This window comes from Sycon ciliatum, chromosome 3 (genome assembly GCF_964019385.1).
Source record: "Sycon ciliatum chromosome 3, ocSycCili1.1, whole genome shotgun sequence".
NCBI classification, from domain to species: Eukaryota; Metazoa; Porifera; class Calcarea; order Leucosolenida; family Sycettidae; genus Sycon; species Sycon ciliatum.
The window spans coordinates 32,950,366-32,972,324 of record NC_088645.1 but is presented as its reverse complement, the minus strand read 5'-3'; the positions used below and the strand labels follow the sequence as shown (position 1 = coordinate 32,972,324).

Here is a 21,959-nt window from a genome sequence, read left to right as displayed (position 1 = left end):
GTGTTCTGTTGTCCGGGTCCAATTCCAAGATTCCATAACCACAGCACAAAGTCATGAACAACACCAAGCCAACGTAATTTATGCAGTCATATTTCCATACACCTTTGACGTTCCTTACACACCAACGAAGGCATAACAAAAGCAAGGTTCAGACAAAACACTGACGTCACTTTGACTTGACGGGAATGCGACGCAAATACGAACGCTCATGAAGACGGTATCGCACGGGATTGATTGATGGCTGTACTGTTGAGAGTATAGGGTAAGTGAACGCGGACATAGTCATTGTGGACAACCAGGAGGTCGAAACTTCTTGAATCTTCCAACAAGGAAGAACGTGACAAGACGCTTACACATTTTCCGTGTGCTTGTTGACCACTTTCCGCGTCCAACTGACCGCCTCCTGTAAGCAACGTGATACGCACGGGTCTACGGGTCTATGCTCCGCAGTCCCCACATCATGATCAAGCCCATGGGCACACGTAACTGTCGTTGGCACACCAGTCCGTACAGAGGTGGTTACGTCGAATTTCTGATCTCTTTCAACATTGAGCAGGACACATGCGAACACTGCATACAACCAGCAGTATTACCCAGAGAGTTGACCTCGCTGTATAGCATACCTGAGCTGACAAGTGAATGGTCACTGGGAAGTTAGTCACGCAACACATAGGTAAACGGATCCACAGACCGACTCAATCAAAAGGCATAAAATTTATATCTTTTGGGGCGACAAGAACCTTATCACGGCAAAACAAACTACGAATGCATGCTCCTTATCAGCTTCATCCGTTTCCACTAACCAGTTCATGGCCAGTTTCATCAAATGAAATGCATGTGGAACAAAGTACTGACCATACAGTACAGTCGACTCCACTCATGACTGAAAACTTGAAAAGGCCTCTCACTCCACTTATAACGAACTCACATATAACGAATTTCGGGATATAGCGAACCATTGTCTATTTCCCTGTTTGAACCCATACAAAATTGAAGCTTTACAGTGAATAGTATTCGATTATAGCGAACCAAATCTTGTATGGCTGCATGACAACCAAGTGCAGTCATACCGTCCTTCGCCACATGTCAGTCATGATAAGTTCATGCTTGTATAGTGTGAGTGCATTTCTGTTATAGCGAACTTCGGCTATAAAGAACTGATTGTCGTGCACAATGGTGTTCCATACAACAACGCGTTTCAATTGCTCTACAGTCGAGTACTGATATTATCTGGAGTCGGCTGTAGAGCATTTGAAACGTGTTGTTGAATAGTAGACGTTCTCACAACTTACTCTCCGAACTCACGCCATTCATTCCACTACATAATATAATGTACATGAAGATGCACAATATGAATCGATTATACCAATTACTCGTTAAGCGATCGATAATTCCTTATCAATCAAGTAATCGTTACGTTATAGATTGCTCGTTAGGCATTTTGAGTCCAAAAAGTACTGCAAACCCTCGTTTACGTGAAGTTTGAATCAGTTTCCGCTGTGAGTATGCAGTTGCCAGGGGTATGGTGCATAAAGTGCCATGTTTCCGAGCTACCCTATCAATAATTCAGATTTTGGTATCATGAAGGCCTAGCTTTTGGAAACAGAGTAATTTTTGCACAAAATTCTGACACTATTTGCTAACGATTATAATCGATTAATCAATCGTTAAGCTAAAGCGTAATCGATAGGTGAAAATCCACGATCGTTTCAGCCCTAAATAATTATGATGATCAGCGTTTTTGCCATGTGAGGGTATACAGCTTTTATTGTATTCCTGTTCCTTTTTTTAAAAGGGGTCGAAGGCGGATAATTCCCAATGAAGGTGCATTGTAAGTATTAGGTCGCAAATATCCACGCAAGCACACACACACATCCAGTCAAATAGGGCACTTGTCTTTCCACATTGAGCCATTCCCTGTACAATCCTTCTTTTTTTATGAAAGAGCACATGCCTTGATGAGAAGGGACCTGTTTTTTTGTTTTTGTTTTTCTCACTTTCTCTAGTTTTTGGTTTGCTCCTTCTTTTTCCTTTTTATCGCCTTATGATCGGTTTTTCGGGCCTCTTTCTTGTAGTACATTGTACTGTTGAGCCACCGAAGTAACATCAAATAAATACAATACAATACAATGCAGTGGAGGGTGTTGTCGGCTGTCAGTCTCCCCTGAATACGAGGTTCCGCACGGACACAAAAACTGAGGTTGTGATCTGTTTTTTATAGCTTAGAGCTGTGTCTGGAGCGTCGGTGTACGACTAAAACGCTCACTGTCACTTTACTGTTTAGCATACTTGTGATGCTTTACTAAGCATAGTCCGCACGTGTGCCCGCTCCATGGCTGATATTATTTCAAGAGCTACGAAATCAGCATGTCAAAGTGGTGTCGTGGCAAAGTTCCGAGATGACAGCACGTCACTGCCACGAGACATTGACACCTTTAGCAAGTGTCACTTTCTCTCTGTAGACGTGTCCATTCGCAGTGGATATACATGTACATGATAAGCTTCACTGCACATCATACGGAACGGAGAAATGAATGAAAAACAACGGCTGTACTAGCAGCATCGGGGCATTGAAATAATAATTGAAAGCTTGAAACTCCCCGATGTACAAGTGGCTACACAACTTTTTCCGTACCACCTGATCGGTTATCTGGGTCCGATTTCAGGATCCATAATCACAGGACAAAGTCATGAACAACATCAAGCCAACGTTATTAATTTGATGCATTCATTCTTCCAGGAAACTTTGACGTTCCTTACACAGCAATGAGGGCAGAGCCCCAGCAAGGTTCAGAAAGAAGACTGACTGGGCTTTGACTTGACGGGTAATGTGACGCAAACACGACCACTGACGAAGACGGTATCGAATGGGATTGATTGATTGATGGCTGTACAGCTGAGAGTATAGGCTAGGTGAACGCGGACATAGTCATTGCGGACAACCAGGAGATCGAAACTTCTTGAATCTTCCAACAAGGAAGAACGTGACGGACGCCTACACGTTTTCCGTGTGCTTGTTGACCACTTTCCTGGTCCAACTGACCGCCTCCTGTAAGCAACGTGATACGTACGGGTCTACGGGTCTATGCTCCGCAGTACCCACATCATGATCAAGCCCATGGGTGCACGTTGGCACACCAGTCCGGACAGAGGTGGTTATGTCGAAATTCTGATCTCTCTCAACATTGCACAGGACACATGCGAAAAATGCATACAACCAGCAGTTTTACCCAGAGAGTTGACCTCGCTCTGCAGGACACCTCAGCTGACATGGGGAAAGTTCCCGAGGCGGAAAAGCAGTCCCATCTAGATAACCATTTTCCGTGTGGGACGAGCGGATTGCTGGGTCCAAACACCGGTCAGCATAGAGAGCAAACCACGGCCCTTACACCAGAGAGGCAATGATATTATCTTGCGAAACACTGATATTACTAAAGCCAGTTACCTGGATAAATTCTACGAGCTGTATGCAACCTCTCTGTCCACGTTGATAAGAGCAGGTTGGTAATTCCGCAAGCATCCTTCAGGAGAAGAAATTCTGCACCAAGTTAGGTGGATAAGCCCGGCTCCACCACATCAATATAATTATTCTAAACCAGTGTGTCAAGAACATAGGGCGACATAAGAATAGAATATAGCTTTCAAGCTTTTTCCGCAGTTGGAAAATTTGAAAAATCCAGCCGTGGAAATTTGTTATCACAATGCCGAGAATGAAGTTATTTTATACCAAATTTAAATCATTGTCTAAGTCTCTCTTCATGTTCCGAACTGCTATTCTATGAAACTGTTTACCCCCCAGTCTAACATCGGAAGCCTCGCTCTATTAGTTCAAAGCTGCCCTCAGGAAATTTACAGCTGACTATGCTTATGCAATCAACGGAATTCCGCCACCTTGCAGTTGATTTTCCCCATTTCTCTCCTCATCAATCCCTACTTGTCTTTGTATATACATCTACATCTACTGTTCTTTCAATCAAATGAACCTCTCGATAGGCACATTGCCTTTGGGTCATTTCATAATAATAATAATAATAATAATAATAGAGTTTGGGGGCTAGCGTTCTGCAGAAGCGTACAATGAAGGACATATCCCATCATTATTACAAGCCTTTCCGAGTTTGGAACACCAAGCAAGCTTGGCTAGCCTTCGCCCAAGGCGAACAGAAGTGAAGAAATGAGGAATGAGCGGGGTTTTAACATTATAACGTGCATATATGCTTGCAAATAGAGAGGTTCTGCACAACGAAAGTTCGAACGAAGTTTCGCGACAGGCCTTGCGAAAGTGTGTACGAATTTTCGCACGAACTTTGTGTTCTGCACATTTTCGTAGTTTGCACGCGCCAAGTGCACGTACGACATGACCCAATCTCACGAAACTTCCTACGAAAGTTCATTTCGCGTTCCCTGCAAGTTTCGCGTCCAAAGTTGCGAAAGTTCGTGCGAAGTTTCTCACTTCGTGACGTAGAGCGAAAGTTCGTACACATTTTCGTTTTGCAGAACCTCTCTATTGAAGAAAAAGCAACGCGTGAGCATTTAAAGGAAGACCTGTACGCACACGGAAAGTAAACTATAACCAATAGAAACACATATTGTGTCAAATATGGAAAGCATGGATCTTCTCAATTTATTTGTTTTATCCAAGTACACAACCTTACCAAAGACATTTGTCAAACAATACAGTTGAATTGATAGTAAAGGCTATTATTTGGATGTTCCGTTGGGGTAGGCTAGGCTAGGGGGACATATCTAACCACAATGGCTTGGACTACACATACAAATAATCACTTCAAAGGGATTGATCCAGCAGGGGCTGTGAAAGCCACTGGACGACATGCTTCAAAACGTCTCACCCCCTCGCAACTGCAGCATGCACATTTCCGGGGTGAGGTAGTAAAATCCAATCGAGTTCATGGAGTATGCAACGGGTGCTATGCAGCCTTAGACCTGTGAACACTGGGCCGAGTACTAGCGCAGGTCGCACACCTGGTCTACACGGCTGGATTTCATTCGGCAGAATGGTACTCAGTACAGTGTGCTCGTTCTTACACGAAGCCCAGAGTAGCTGCCTAAATTTATTGGGGTTCATTGAGTGATCTGAATTGATGAAGTCCGATGCTCACGTTTGAATCAAGTCTCACCAGTGTGCAGCAGCCCAGAGCAGTTGAGTATTCCTGCGTTTCAATCCTCCAGACAAGCACCACCTGGAGTTTGCGGCTCAGATGGTTCATCCTGTGCAGTATCTGCTTGTCTCCATGTCCACACCCAACCTAGGCCATTGCTCACAGCACCAGAAATGCCATCAACACAGCCTGCAAGAATCTCTCCGTTACCAGCAACCTAAAGCAGAAAAACATCAAATAGAAGAATTGAACATCCATGCAACAATAAATGCACCCGCTACTCCACCTGCCATATCATGCACAAATGCTTGAAAGTATACTGAGCAGGGAATAAACAAATAATTGTGTTGGTGCGTTATAGAAATGCTACTAGAGACCAGTGCAAATTCTCTGGTCATTGGTCATTGCAAAATTCTGTTAGTGTGTTGAAGAAATTCTGCTAAACAGTAGAGCAAATATAGCAAGAGAGAGAGAGAGAGAGAGAGAGAGAGAGAGAGAGAGAGAGAGAGAGAGAGAGAGAGAGAGAGAGAGAGAGAGAGAGAGAGAGAGAGAGAGAGAGAGAGAGAGAGAGAGAGAGAGAGAGAGAAAGAGAGAGAGAAAGCGAGAGAGAGAGAGAGAGAGAGAGAGAGAGAGAGAGAGAGAGAGAGAGAGAGAGAGAGAGAGAGAGAGAGGGGGGGGAGAGAGAGAGGGGGAGAGAGAGGAAAAGGGAGAGGGAGAGAGAGAGAGGGAGAGAGAGAGAGAGAGAGAGAGATAGACGGAGAGGGAGGGAAGGAGAGAGAGACAGAGAAAAAGAGAAACAGACATACAGAGAAACAGACAGAGACAGAGGCATCGAGAGCCAGGGACCAACAGTCAGAGACAGTGTGTGTGTGTGTGTGTGGGTGTGTGTCGGAGGGAAGGAGATCAGATATGAACATATTTTTAAAAGACTGTTACTAGTCTCATTTAACGATCACATCTTACCTCATGCAGGTCTGGTGACTCATCCTTTGGTGATCGCGAGATCGTTCTCTGCGGGGAAGACAATAACGAAATTCACATTCAGCATTCGGCCTTAAAAGGGAGAATGGAAATGATAGTTTGCCGATGACCGTGTTACGTAAACTGACCTGTATGCAGAACTTGAGTGTTCCTCCTAAGGAACTAGGTATCTTGTTCCACCAGCCCAGGATGATGATGTTACGATCCAGCATACGCAAGCGCAAACTTTCCAATTTGGCATCTCCGAGCCACTTTGTGGCTTGGCAGTAACCGACAAAGCAGAGAAAGATGATGCTGAAATCTGTAGGAGCAGACACAGCATGAAGGCAACACTTTATCTTCAGCGCCATGTTTCTGACTGGCACAAGGCAGTTTTTCAATGCAGCTGGGGTCTGCTGGGGTCTGCGAGCAAAATGATTCTCATAATTATAATCCAGGCATGCGGCACCAAAAATAAAAACGTGTTTTTTATGAAGCTGGCTTCTGAAAACAAGATTCCCGCACGTAGTACATGCACAGACAATCACCGCCAGAGATAAGCGTCTGTGCCAACCAGGTGGTGATTCGCCCTTGTTTGAAGTGTAGCACTGTTAAAAATCACATACTGGAAAAGTAACAATGATTCATGACCTCATCGTCACTTCACATGACAGCATGGTGACAACTTATTGCACCATAGTAAGATACAAACAAACAAAAGTACATGCCTGATAGTTGGGTCCCCAACATGGACAAAGGAAAAAAAAAAAAAGTAAATTATCGTGTCCGTTCCCGAACTCACGACGGCCGCTAACACCCGGTAAATCCTAGCGGCAGATGCAGCGCCTAACGGTGGGGGTGAGTGGATAAGTCTCACAACCACTGGCACAAGTGCCGAGAACGACCCCATTAGCTGCATGGACAAAGGAAAGCCCAACTCAAATACCCACGGTCATGTAACACTCAGTAGGATTGAATTATACACATCCATCAGAATTGCAGCGAGCTGTATGATCAACACGCAAACCGTTCTGGCGCGATTAGAGCCCTCTCTCGAATAGTGCCCCTGTCTCCAAGTGTCAGTGAAAATATACAGCCCTCTCCGGAATAGCCCCCCCCCTCCCCCTCCCTGGGCGTGTAACCAACCGCAGGTACATCTGTGATGGACATTGCAAAAAAATAGTTCCCCCCTTCCCCTCCCCCAGGGGCACTCATCGTGAGAGTACGGTATGCAGCTCCTGCTTCGAAATCACACACAAAACAATTTTTTTAACTCCGATACTCAGCCAGCAATAAATGTAAAAAAGAGAAGAAAACACATGAGAATGAGTTATGCAGCAACTATCCTATTATCGCACGTTTATCATCTCGTTACAGTCCCACATCGTTGCTGCATTACTCGTTCTCATGTGTTTTCTTCTCTTTTCTAAAACAAAAACAGATGTACCTTTCAGAGCCTCAATGTTGGCAGAGAGCGCATGCTCATCAGCATCATACCAGTCGAGCAAAATGGCAGCCGTGATGCAGCCACTCTCCGTGAGGGAACACATGTCATTCACCTGCTCCACCTTGCCTCCATGGTGAGTCTGCAGGGAGACACTGGTCTTGATGGAACCTTCAGGTACGTGGTCCTGGAAGCTTCTTGCCTGAACACCAACGCAAACATCAATACCCAAAGACATGTGCAAACACATATGATGTACACAGCCCAAGACATGTGGAAACACATATGATGTACACAGCCCAAGACATGTCATGTAAAGTAAAGTTTGCACGTCCGCGTTAGCACCGGCTATACAATTGTATTGAGAACACACAGCCAGCTTAGAGCATGTGCACGGACAGAGCATGAAACACGCAAAGAAACAACCACATGCGCACATACTTGCAGATGCACACACACGTACACACACACACGTACCCCCCCCCCCCCCCCACATCCACCCCCCCCCCCCCCCCCCCCCCCCCCCCCACACACACATACACACCCCCCCCCCCCCCCCCCACACCCATACAACGGGCAAGGCACACACTTGTACGTACCATGTTCTCTGATCCGGTCATGTTCAGAACGTGGAAATGGACATTTGGTGTGCTCTGATCGGGGATTTCCCTTGGAGCATCCTCGATGTTGATTTTTACCCAACCATCTTGGTGCGCCTTGTCATCAGTCACATGCCCCGTGCTGCTTTCAGTTTCGAACATTCCTGCATCACGCCGGTCATGGTCGCTAGTTGTTTCGACCATATCGGTTTGAGATACGACGGTTTCAGAATCCTCGGGTGTGTTGTCGTGAGTCGTTTGCAGAGTGCCAGTTGGGGTCACGGAGATTTCAGCACCTTGGCGTCCATTGGCGATAGGAACTTCCGCCATGGCGCTACGAGATTGGACATTCTCTGTATTCGCCGGCGCAGTATTGGCCACTGATTGGCTCGTGCTACCTTGCAATGCGGCGCTTTCAGTGTCTTCGTGGACATCACCGTCCATTTCCTGCACTCTGTCGCTCTGAGACTCGGGATCTCTGGCATTCTGACGTGAGTGGTCGACAGTGGCTTGTGCCGCATCCGTTTGGCACTCGTCAGGTTCTCCATGGGCAGTGATAGCTTTGGCCAGTGTATCGCCACGAGTAACCGTGTCCCTTACAAGGTAAAGTATGGTCTGTACCATGCCATTTGACCACTTCGTCAACTGGACACTCTGTGCGAGAGAAAGACAGCTACTAGCAATAGTGGCGAGTGATACAGCCAACTGTACTTCAGGCATATTCCATGTCAAGCCAGTTGGCATGGAAACTGCCTTTCCAGACTCATCCAGATGTTTGCCACATGTGCTTACATCACCAGATGGAGTCGAGGGGTTGGAACAGAATTCGCACGGGTCACCGCCGGGAAGAAGAACAAGAGAGAGATCCTCAGCTTGATCACCGGTCACACCAAGAAAGACGTCGATTGCCACGAGCTGCTTGCACGATACTTTCTTCCACCAGCTTAGCACCAGTCCAGTGCCCGAGTCATCGAAGAAACATGCATCCAGTGAGCACTCGAGGCAATCCATGATCTGGAGTGAGCAGAGCCTTGTCCCAAGAACTTTGCTGTACTCGTCACGGCATGCAATACAAACTGTAGCAGAGGGGAGAGAAGAAAAGACAGGAAAGGGAAACACAAGGTTTGCGGAGAAATGAAGATCAGGGACACCGTCACACTTACAGGGAGAGGAGAGAGATTGGGGAGGGTGAGAGAGTTATTGGGGAGGGTGAGAGAGAGATTGGGGAGGGAGAGAGAGAAATTGGGGAGGGAGAGAGAGAGATTGGGGAGGGAGAGAGAGACTGGGGAGGGTGAGAGAGACTGGGGAGGGAGAGAGAGAGATTGGAAGGGAGAGAGAGACTGGGGAGTGAGAGAGAGAGACTGGGGAGGGACAGAGAGAGACTGGGGAAGGAGAGAGAGATTGGGAGGGAGAGAGAGACTGGGGAGTGAGAGAGAGAGACTGGGGAGGGACAGAGAGAGACTGGGGAGGGTGAGAGAGATTGGGAGGGAGAGAGAGACTGGGGAGTGAGAGAGAGACTGGGGAGGGACAGAGAGAGACTGGGGAGGGAGAGAAAGAGAGAGACTGGGGATAGATAGATAGATAGATAGATAGATAGATAGATAGATAGATAGATAGATAGATAGATAGATAGATAGATAGATAGATAGATAGATAGATAGATAGATAGATAGAGAGAGAGAGAGAGAGAGAGAGAGAGAGAGAGAGAGAGAGAGAGAGAGAGAGAGAGAGAGAGAGAGAGAGAGAGAGAGAGAGAGAGAGAGAGAGAGCGAGAGAGAGAGAGAGAGAGAGAGAGAGAGAGAGAGAGAGAGAGAGAGAGAGAGAGAGAGAGAAAGAGAGAGGGAGAGAGAGAAAGAGAGAGAGAGACTGGGGAGGGAGAGTGAGAGAGAGACTGGGGAGGGAGGGAGACTGGGGAGGGGGAGTGAGAGAGAGAAGGAGAAAGAAAGAAAGTGAGAGATAGATAGATAGAGAGAGAGAGAGAGAGAGAGAGAGAGAGAGAGAGAGAGAGAGAGAGAGAGAGAGAGAGAGAGAGAGAGAGAGAGAGATGTAGAGAGATCGACGCAAGGATTGATAAAAAGTAATACCTGTATTTCAGCAAAGAATGATAATATTATTTATTAAGTAATCTAAAAAAGAGGGTACCAGGGGCGTCGGACACGGTACGGTCACTACGATATTGACCGTACCACTTTTTGCCCCAAGTACCCTGTGAATCAATAAAATACACTGATCTGGGCTCCAAGTTTCCAAAAATGTCTGCTCAGCAACCCCTCCCCCACGAGTAAATTGTACTTCAGGTAGCTGACCTTACCACACTAAAATACCTTTCGACGCCCCTGGTACAAATTATGAGATATGAGTGTACTCATGGATAACGGTGTGTTAAATGTGGTATCCAGATAGTAGCGCTTATGCGCAGTTTGCACCTGAAATGTAGCATGCATCCAGCAAACTTTACTGCAGCACGGATGGCGCAAGAAGCTATCCAAGAGTGCTGAATTTCGGCCATTTAAGACTGCTCACCTGCTTGGGTCTCCTTTAGCGCTGTGAAGACGGGCTTGAGTGTGTTACTCTCCTGGCTTATATCATGCGTGATTGCAAGGCGATTCGAGTCGTCCAGGCTCAAGCAGCCGTAGATGGCGGAGTGCTTGCCACGGTTCTCTTCGATCGCTCTGCCGACGTCACTGGCAACACGCTGAATGTCCTGCACAGACCATATGCCATCGAAGCGACACCATGTCACAGCCACAGTGCACTTGCTTTCCAACTCCTCCAGCACTGCCTGCACTCTGGCCCAAGACTGCAGGGAGCAAGACAGTGTACAGAGTGGCAGATAAACAGGGTGAGGGGGCAGTGAGAAAGAATTGACGTATTTTCCCGAGTATAAGCCGCACCTCCACTTTTTGCCACGAAATACGGACATCTAACCTACATGTATTTATCACTGTTAATTTGATCATCGGGGTGTAAGCCGTACCCCTCCTTTTTTGGTTGAGTTCTGAGTGTTCAAAGTGCTGCTTACAATCCGTAAAATACTGTACTTAGAAAAGAGGAGATTCGCAAGCCTGCGTACATGTACCTGGACACGAAGACCGGTGCAAATCTGATGCGGGCTGATGCACCAGCACTTGTACTTCAGAACATTCCTCAAATAAATGCAAGGTGATACTGTCAGTAAGGGAATACTTAATGAAGACAACATGGAGAACTTTACTAAGCTGAGGTGGTTTATCATCAGTGCCTCATCACTGCATGATCATCATAACATCGTCACTTGAGATGAACTGCTAGGCCAGGCAAAGCACTAGCGTTCTACTTCTAGTGTTGGCTTGCCATGCAGAACTAGCCCTGTTTGCATGGTGTTGCTGAACAATAGCATCATGCACAACTAGCCCTGTTTGCATGGTGTTGCTGAACAATAGCATCATGCACAACTAGCCCTGTTTGCATGGTGTTGCTGAACAATAGCATCATGCACAACTAGCCCTGTTTGCATGGTGTTGCTGAACAATAGCATCATGCACAACTAGCCCTGTTTGCATGGTGTTGCTGAACAATAGCATCATGCACAACTAGCCCTGTTTGCATGGTGTTGCTGAACAATAGCATCATGCACAACTAGCCCTGTTTGCATGGTGTTGCTGAACAATAGCATCATTTTACCATTCAGATTTCAATACAAACTAGGACTGATTGTTACTCCATGCATTATGTACAATACATACCTGTACGCGGCGACCTCACTCCCACAATGCCTATACACAAAACAATAATCTGCTGATAGTGCATCATTGAATATCTGCACTTTTTGAATGGAGCCAAGATAGCCTGAAAATGTCCGCTGCACCTGTCTGTACAATTTATACATGACGATTGTGCACTGAACAACAAGGAGCAAGGCCATTTTGTTGCAACTCTGTGCTTCATGCTATGCAATCATGTGAGTACTCGCAGCACACACTGGGTGAATACCTGGTACCCCGGCCAGGTGGACATGACTTTGTATGCAGCCAGTATGCACGAAACATTTCTTTCATGATGGTGAACGTTTCCTGATCGGTCAAATGAATGTTCCCGGCCAAAAATATTCACAGCGTCTACTCAAATTTTGTCAGTAGACAAAATAGTTCTCCGGTTTCTCCGGTAAGCTATAAGCACTCGGTAATGTCCCTTCAGTAGGATGTAGGGTACTCCGCAGTCCCCACTTACTTCATCGTTTCCTGACTGGCTCCAATAGGAGCAGAAGTTTGCGTGAATGACCAAGACGCTGCGCGCTGGTACGATGCCTCCGCCATCGTCTGCGGCGCCTAAGCGTACGGGAGGCTCATTCCCAACCTGGTCGCTGGGCTGCGGACATTCGGCCATTATCTTACGTTGCCTTCTGAAACGAGGGGACCAGCGTGCAAAGAGCAGTCTAGCCCAAAGCGGAAGTTGGCAGCATGGGTAAGCAGTGTAGCAAGCGCTCCGGGGACTCGCACACACTATTGCTTGTATTAGAGTGTTGTACATCTACTCCCGAGTCGGAGCGAACTGTGCGCTGTTGTGAGTGTTGACACCGAAACATTTCAAAGCATTTCCGTTCGCGGAAAACGAGCCGGAGCGCAACTGCTCTGTGTCACCACTACGGCACTAGCACTGTCACTGACCAGGGAGTAGTATTTTTAACTATTTTACTACTCCCTGGTTGTCGCATTCACACTCACACTCACAGCGTCAATTCAGCACTAAGTCTTGTACCGTGATTGTATTTGTGGTACAACGACAGCCTGTACACTCTACAGGGTTTCATTCAGCAGTCCTGTACTATTATGAAGACCGTGACATTGGTGCATGCTATGCGAGTTCCAGGCCAGTGACCGTTCAGTTAGTCGTGAAATCTCGGCTTGATACAAGTGCTGGATTAGAACTTACAAGTTGGCACCAAGACCAGAGTAGGACAGGCCATCATCCCCCTCTCCCTCTCCCCCCCCGCCCCCCCCCCCCCACCCCCAATCCAGCGCAGTGCGAATTTACCATGAAACCAGGCAGCGGCTGGGATAGAACAGTACTTTCCACTCCAGTCTTCAAAGAAAAAGAGGCCATTGCCAAGCACCCACATCGCCACTGCTATTATTTTTTGAAAAAGGAGAAAGTCCGGGGAAAGTGACCAGCAGAAGATCAGGATTTTTAAAAGTCTTCCACAGGAGTGGCCATACAATGTATTACAGTTCTGTGTGTGTACATGTCACGTATATACGTGTCTACAGCATTGGGTACATGTACATGTATAATTTATATACATGTCACGCATATACATGTGCATGTACATGTCACGTATATACTTGTAAGTGCGTACACAAAAATTAGTAAAAGTGGAAATGAGAAGCGGATAGCGGAAAGCGGAAATTGCACATGAATGCGTTCGGCAAATCCTTAGCAAAACGCAGCAAGCAAAACAGGAAGAACCGAAACAAATTTGAAAGACGAGAAACAGAGGGAAACAGCGGAGAAATGCCATACCAAAAGTGCATAGATTCGAAGTGAAATTGCGCACAAACGGTCTAAACGATTTTACTAACACGCCATCGTGAACAGAGAAAGGTACAGGTGAGGTGCAGTATATAAAGTCGAATTACTATCTCACTGTCTGTAGAAAAGAAAAGAAGAAAAAAACCCAAGCGGCAACTGTAATCAATATGAAACAAAAATAGCATACTTGAGATAGGTTCATGACTTCGTGGCGGTAATTACACATTTCTACAGGGTTTGGGGTAAATAGGTACGAATACACATGCGAAAAGTGCTGAAAAGGGAATCCCATCCAATACCAGCTATTTGGTAAGACTTAAAAAAGACAGCTGCAGGAAAGTGGACGGCTCTAATGACGATTCTTGCATGGATTACATTTCTTTATATGCCGAAGAAGCTCCGGAGTTGGACATGCCCTCCACAGCCTCCTTGAGAGCATTGCGGATTTTAAGAGGAATGCTGGAGCCCTCGGCAAGCAAATCCGACATGTCGTCATAGCAGGCACGTAGCCCTGCAAAGTTGAACACGTCGTGTTCGGCGAACATCTCGGCGATCTGGAAGATGAGGTCTGCCTTTCGCCACTGGTTCCACTTGTTCTGCTGTGCCAGAAACGTGCGGATGTGTGTGTCGGGGTGAATACCTGAAAGAAATCCACCAGTAAACGCAGCACACTCTATCATCGTAGCACTGGTGCCAATAGACGTGGCTGAAACAAGTGTATGAATACATGTTGTTTACCGAGTGTTAGCGGCCGTCGTGAGTGCCTTTCGGGAACAGACATGATGATTTACTTTTTACTTACTTCGAAGTACATACATGTCCCATTCTTATACTCTTGTTCTATTGTTTTTTGTTGTCGTTTATATTTTACTATACCTAACTCAAGCAATGGTACTGCGACTAGGACAAACGACTAGGACAAACGTGACAGCTACTGAGTAAGGGCATCTTTCTGTCGCCTGGTTCAATGTCGTTATTCGCATAGTTGAATTTTTTGATACTGCCACTGGTCGTGAGGACTCAAAAGGGCCCCTCACTTATAGACAGCAATGCTTTGAACACTGAGCTACGGTATAATCGTCATCCCAGCAGCGGTTGTGCAGGATAAATGGCATTGCTTAGTGCATGTTGATTCACACCTTAAACGGTCACTTGACACAGCCCTATGAAGACAAATGCCGTTGCAGGTGCATGATAAGCGCATTTCAAGATACATATTATGTGTGAGAAGACATTGAACACAAATGTCTTCATTGAAAATGATTGGCCGAAGAACCCAGTACCTCTGACAGCACATCATTGCTAAATCCAGGAGACGAGTTTTGGCCTATGGTTAAATCCTCGTATGGGTAAGAATTTCATTGGGAAATCCGACACGTGCATTTTCCCTGTTGTACTAAAGAAAAAATCAGGGTGACCACTTAGGCAAACAACCTACTAAACTAAGTCCTCACCTTCACGGCTGTCTGAGGAATGGGGAGCATCCTCCGCCTTGTTCTTGGCCTCTGCAATGCGATCTTCGAGCTTCACCTCACAACTGCCCACCATCGTCCACAGGAACTTGAGGGCACGGATCTCCTCTACATAGTTGGCCTTTTGCGGGTAGCGAACACCTTGCAGGGCTGCAAAGTCATGAGAAGGCATACATCCATTTCAAACTGCAACCGACTGTTGGTAGTAAAGCACTGCTTTAACAATAGCCTCAGTCCTGATACAGAAAGTTTGCTTCTGGGCCATTCATGTACATGTAGAGGCTGGGTCAGCTTTACCGTAGTTCTGCGCATATAAGCCCATGGGCCTATATCCGGATATAAGCCCACCTCCGTCTATAGGCCCATGGGCTAATAAACAGACCCAAACACCGTAGCACAGCATGTCAGTGCAGACTACATTACCAGTACCGGTACCTATGGTAGGCGGACAACCGCGCACGGACTTGTACATTTTTGCGTGCCAGCTGCCTTCTAAATTCGAATATAGGCCCAGGGCTAAAAACGAACCATTATTACTGATTTATTTTCCCGGAAAATGCATTATTTCATATATTAGCCCATGGGCTTATATGCGCGGAACTACGGTAAACAGACTTTTTTAGAGGCCATTTAAAACCCACAGCAGGTTTCCTGAGCACTAAAAGCACAGTGAGAAAAGAAACGTAAAGGCAATACGGCTAAAAATTAGACTTGCCAGACCACACCCGGACACCTAGCAGAAGCCTGCGTGCCGAGTGCTATGCACCTGGGAAAGTCTTTTCTACAGCCCAGGAAAATCAGATCCAATAAAATTCTCGGAAAGCAGTGGCACGCCTGCTGCTGTGTCCGCATGTTTGGACTGCTCTCAACTGCTAGCTTTGTGTATGAGATGTCAGTTTTCAGGGCTTGTCACATGACTGTAAATGCATGTACAACAACGGGATAAAGGTGGTAAGGATGGCAAAGATGCCGACACAGTCAATGCCAAAGAACGTTCAGTGGAGCAGGCATGGGACAGGTCCTTTTCTCATCGATAAACCTGACTGAAAATACCTCAATTCATTCAGCCAGAAAGATGACCATGGCTGTATCTTTAGGTTAGTCAGTGCTACTCAATACCGTGTGAGTGCATCATCCTCGACGGAGTCGTACCTTTGATTGGCGAGTAGGTCTCGTAGTTCTCCAGAACAATGACAAAGTCGTCATTGTCCGGTGCGTTTAAGACCCGCTTGGCGAAACCCTCCAGTCGGGCACGGGGATGCTCCTCATCCAGCTGATCACCTCCTGTGACAATGCAGCCAGTGGTATAGCCTGAAGGTATCAGAAAGACCAGTAGAGTATGCCATCTTTAGGTCAGGGAGGACTCAGACCAGGTGCACAGCTCGTACATCTACGGTGTAGTGACCTTGTCCCAGAACCATTTCGGTGGTGTGGTGACCTTGTCCCAGAACCACATCTGTGGTATGGTGACCTTGTCCCAGAACCACATCTGTGGTATGGTGACCTTGTCCCAGAACCACATTTTTCCCTTGAGCGGGTCTATTGTTATTAGGCAATTGTCTGTTATAGTCACCACTATAAATACATCCAATCCAATCCAACATCTGTGGTGAGGTGACTTTGTCCCAGAACCACATCTGTGGTGACCATGACCATGTACCCCTGGCTACCTCATGGCCGCCATTTTGCCTATGTAATAGCTTTAATGGCTGCAACCTATCTCCAATGATGCTTGATCAGCAGCCTGAACAGATTCATATTTAAAAATGATATCACGGGCATTCCTACTCTTTGTTATGCGGCTAGCCTTGTACTAGCTCTATACCAGGGTTGTGTCAAACGTAAACAAAGCAATCTTATAGACTGGCCTAACTTAACTGGCGAGTTTCAACCCAGTTAGCTCTGCCTCAAAGACAAGGCAAAGTAGCTTGCACAAACCTTTTCTGTGTAGGTACGGCCATATGTCTGCGTAGCGGTCACTGAGCATCCGCCTCTTTTCACTATCGATCAGCATGTCGAACGGAAGAACAAACACAACGGCCAGGCATTTCTTGAAGAGGTCATGGAAAGCGCGTAGAGTAGTCGGATACGAATCATCTTCCTCTTCCACTCCGTGTTTGTCTGGGTCGAGTTTCTCGCCGGCAAGCACATTGCCGTTGAGGACGCTGATCAGTGTGTTCATTATTGTGCTGGTGTTTGCATACTCCATGGGTGGGCAGTCAAAGGCGCGTATGTAGTTGAGATCGGTGAGGTGCTCGGTGAAGTACTGCGTTGGCACGCCTGCACGAGCGTCAGTTGGACCCTCAACATCGCGCAGGGCACGCTCCATCAGATGAATCACGGACGTGACTCCCGCACCGCTGGGTCCCGTGAAGAGGATCCTGAGCGGCTCAATGGAGCTCTCGCCATAGCTGCGAATGAGACGTCGCATGGACTCGGGCCCGTACCCCTGGAGTTTAGTCCGGAGGGTTTTCAGCTCAGCCTTCAATTTAACGTCGGCTTGCTGTCGCGCTTGCAACTCGTTACGCCTTGTGGCCTTCATCTTGGCAATCTCGCCAGGGGTCAAGTCCTTGGACTCCACCCGGATCTCTTTAGCAGTGTATTCATCACACGGCACTGGTGTGGACCGAGGGCGGATTGTGGCTGCAGGTTCAAACAAATGAAAGAAACAGGGAGCAGTAAGTTTTCATAGTGTTCATCCACCGATCTTACTACTGTATAGCAGGAAAATTTCGGATGGAATTTATTTTCGTACGATTTTGTACACGGCCTCTTTTGTACTAAAATTAATTCCGTACTAAAATTTGTTCATGTGAAATTATGCACACTATACATGCGTACTGCATGCGAACACGTGCATTTAGCATGCAGCACTGTACGAAAATATAATCCCTACGACAGGTCGAAATTCGGCTTTGTCCGAAAATATTTCCGTCCGAAAATTTCCTGCTATACAGTACTTCCCAGTAGCATGTTGGATGCAGTAGTACAAGTAGGACAAGCATGTTTTTTCTAGACTTAGAAACCCGGACCTGGTGTATGTGTGTGAAATAAACAATAATAACATTACTATGTGTTAGTACACAGCTGCCTGTGTGACAGGTAATGCTGGATCGAATACACTGTATGGTTGTAGGCACTCCTCATTTACGTCATGCTCCACTTCGTTGCCTTTTTTAAGTTGCTCAACGTGTTCCCTCCTCACAAAGCAAACTATGTTGACGGCTCTAGAACGAGGAAGCCAATATGAGCTCGGCATGAGAAGACGTTCAAATGGCACGTCTTTGCCAATGTCCAGCGTGTTTTGTTCGTAGTGCATTGACGGAGGACCCAGAATGGGTATCTAGTATAAGCTTGACACAGTCAACCTCCTGAAATCCGAAAAAGCCTCTTGTTGGGGCAATCGCAGAACAGGATACACTGGCCTGGCACAAAAACTAACGAGAATGCAAAAAGACGAATTTCGTAGTAAAGTAAAAGGACCAAGGAACTACAAGTAAAGCTATAATTTTTTTGCCATGGCTGGCTATAATCGCCCTCACCTCCTCCTTGATTGGCCTTGGCCATGAGTGTGTGCTTAATAATTAATTAATTAATATCCACTAACGCCACCAGTTACTAAACAATCAGCTCATGCGATAACACTGCACAACACTGAAAGTCAGTACCGTCTGTCAGTGTCGTGCAATGTTATCGCATGACCTGATTGTTTAGTAACTGGTGGCGTTAGTGGACATTATAGCGTAACTTGTAGTTCCTAGTTCCTTTTTTCGTTTCTATAAATTTATCCTTGGCTCTCCATCCGAGAAAAAAAATGAAACTTGACCTCGTGAAAATCGACCTAGGGTAAATTATAATAACAACACTTCACAATTTAGCCCACAATCTTCAGGCCTAGGGACAATTTGATTTTGATTGCATTGTTTTAACCCCACGAATGATGACAGCTCGAAAATAGCTACACTATTCTCATTCAGACTGGAGGGTCGGTATTCGCAAGGTTTGATTGTATTTGGAGGTGCGATACAGTGCTAGGGACAGGGACAATGATAGAGAAATGGATGGATAATTTCTGATATGATTATACGAATCAGAACTCAGACACGCTCGCATGCAGACTACATTCATGTGTTCTGTTTCTACCCCGAACTCGAGCTCCACCACCATCCAATGTCACAATTAACCCACAGAGAAAATCCACCTCCCATGATTGAACGATGCTGACGACTTCGTACACTTCATCACCAAACAGCGGTCAGGTGTGAAAAATGAATGAAGTCAGCTGATGTGCAGTGGAAGACTTACGCATATGGCGTCTGATCTCCTGCTCTTCATATTGCCTCCTGCGTTCATCCTGAAGGAAGAAAGGCACCATCAGAATGAATAGAAAGAACTTCTTGTTTCATCATTCTGTGAGAGCCAGCTTCTGGCTGATGGGAAGGTACCGTTGCCTGTTCACTTGATGAAGTAAAATAAAGGAGCCTTTATTTGTGGATCCGAGAAGGGGGAGTTGCCATTTCGCATTTTCCTCAATACTGCGACGCCGTACTAAAGGCCTGTCAAAAATTAAAAAAATACGCCACTGGCCCCAAACTCAGGAGAAGGACAGAAGCCAGCAGGATATCATTCAAGCCTCGCATTCCTCACTGCTGAGAATGAGAATTTCAAACATTCTCCCCACCTACTGTACAAGTACAAATTTTCATTTGCAATCAATTTTCGCTATATTCGTTAGGGGGCATGAAATAACTAAAGTTTGTACCAGACTAAAGTCTTTCCCTGAACGTTCGGGGTGACAGACCTCGACCGAAAGCGAAATTTAGTACGTAACAAGCCTGCTGGTGGAGTGATCTAATGAAAGATTTCGTGAAACGAAAATTTGTACTTCTACAGTGCTTCAGAAGTAGTCTTTCATTCCTGTTGAAGCACTGTGCGGTATGGGCCCCCATTGGAGAAGCGACTTTGCTCAACGCATGGCATTGAAGTGCAATGTAGATACATGTATGCTGACAAGAAGCAGTTTTCCCTTGCTCGGTCTCACACAGACTGGTACGGGAAATAACTGTCGACACCCACGAAATCTTGACACTAATAATTTTTGATAACAGTCTTTTCAATTGGCACACTTATGAATCAGGAAGTGATTCAGAGCCCGTCGAATGAGACTGTGATAAATCGGTGCAGTTGGTAAAGTTTTCCAGTGGTTCTCACCAGGTACATGTAGTAGTACTAGAAATTCGCGTCAGTACCAAGGAAATCTAGGGGTATTCTAATCTCACCCTAAGTTTCAGCGCCAACGAATATCGCTTTCCTGGAGCTCACTGTCCGAAAGTAGCTAGCTGGGCAAGGCGAACACACACGTTACACCCGCACTTCAACCACTAGTGTAATACTCTAACTCTAAGCCAGTAAACGGAGTGGAGTCGCAGTAAGGACGGAAGGCCATACCGGTATCCGTGGAAGAATGCACTCACCGCCATGGTCGCTGCGTCGAAAATTGATCCTGTTCTCCTGTAATGTCGTGCATGCGCCGTCGGTCCAGATCAACCTCCAGTCGGTTCACTTCGGCTTTCCCGGCACAGTCATTCAGACACCGGAACACCCGATACACACGAACACCCGATTGCAGTCAGGTCTCGCGAACAAGGAGAAGATTCAAGAAGACAACCGGCGGGCGACCGATAAAACTGAGAAGCGATCCAAATAATTGTGGTGAAGTTTCTATGGTTGGCCTTTGTTTTCAACTGGCAGTTCGCTCAAAGAGCGCACCCGAAGTCGCATGCGCTAAACGTATTGATGCAACAGTGTACAGCGTGCGTGTTGCCTCCAGGAAATACGTTCAGGAAGTCAAATACTTGTGTCGAAACAATTCTTATCTGCGCATGTACATGTATGATAGGTTCATTCCATGCACTGCATGCAGTTCGGGAAGAGCAGCACGTGTACTCACGATACTAGACCAGTGGCCCAGTATCAACGGCAGCGGCCATTGCCGTACTGCGCTTCTCAATGAAATACGGAGGCGAGAGTCATTTATTTTTATTCTTTATTTTTACTAGTCCTACACACCCGGCACTGTCCCTAGGCCTGCGAACACTGGGATGGGAAATGTTGCAAATAGAGATAACTGGACTCACGCGGTTGAAAAAATTAATTTCATTGAAGATGGTTTGGAGGGCAAGCTACATCAGTACAATCATGTAAGTGAATATGGATCGTGCCTTGGGGTGTGCGGATAATGCTCGAAAAGGTGGCAGATTCTGCTCGAAAAGCAGTGAAATTGGCAGAACCATACAAACCTTGTGGCGGGCAATTCCTCGAATTCGGCTCCATTTCTTCATCCACATACCAAACATGCATGAAACTTACCAGAAAAAGTACTGAATTCTGCCACTTTTTCTGCCGGCATTATCCGCATATGCCTAATCGTGCCAAACCTAACGCCTTGAAGATAATATTTTGTACAGTAGTCAGTAGGTAGACTCTACGTCGACAATGAAAATTTAGATGGACCTATAAGGAGCCTGTTCATTTTGCCCGTAAAAAGGTGTCACCAATACGCAGGCAGCAGTAGCAAACAACAGTTTCACAGGATGATAGTTTCGCCGCATAGCCATGGGCGTCTCATCAGGTGTTCATAGATTGACTTGGATGAAGAGCCAAGATATTATGTTATAAAGAAACCACCCAAGGAATTACACAAGTCTCTCTCTCCTCTCTCTCTTTCTCTCTCTCTCTCTCTCTCTCTCTCTCTCTCTCTCTCTCTCTCTCTCTCTCTCTCTCTCTCTCTCTCTCTCTCTCTCTCTCTCTCTCTCTCTCTCTCTCTCTCTCTCTCTCTCTCTCTCTCTCTCTCTCT

The 21,959-nt window shown here is 46.3% G+C and overlaps 2 protein-coding genes across 2 annotated transcripts in view; both read right to left on the bottom strand.

Annotated features, from left to right (window-relative positions):
• Positions 1 to 4,073: 4,073 nt before the first annotated feature.
• LOC135813011 (uncharacterized) overlaps positions 4,074 to 21,959 on the bottom strand; it is a 23,020-nt gene continuing 5,134 nt past the window's right edge. The window contains exons 3-7 of the mRNA XM_065326229.1: positions 8,124 to 9,199; positions 7,528 to 7,726; positions 6,230 to 6,402; positions 6,084 to 6,131; positions 4,074 to 5,337 (exon numbers count right to left, since the gene is read on the bottom strand). Of these exons, the coding sequence (XP_065182301.1) occupies positions 5,179 to 5,337; positions 6,084 to 6,131; positions 6,230 to 6,402; positions 7,528 to 7,726; positions 8,124 to 9,199 (1,655 nt within the window). The 3' untranslated portion in view covers positions 4,074 to 5,178. The remainder of the gene's footprint in view (positions 5,338 to 6,083; positions 6,132 to 6,229; positions 6,403 to 7,527; positions 7,727 to 8,123; positions 9,200 to 21,959) is intronic.
• Positions 13,582 to 20,862, bottom strand: LOC135812015 (uncharacterized). The gene is made up of 6 exons (XM_065325315.1): positions 20,578 to 20,862; positions 19,409 to 19,457; positions 17,042 to 17,746; positions 16,256 to 16,414; positions 15,086 to 15,253; positions 13,582 to 14,271 (listed from the first exon to the last, which is right to left on the bottom strand). The coding sequence occupies exons 1-6, from the start codon at positions 20,581 to 20,583 to the stop codon at positions 14,003 to 14,005; spliced, it is 1,356 nt and encodes a 451-aa protein (XP_065181387.1). The 5' UTR covers positions 20,584 to 20,862; the 3' UTR covers positions 13,582 to 14,002.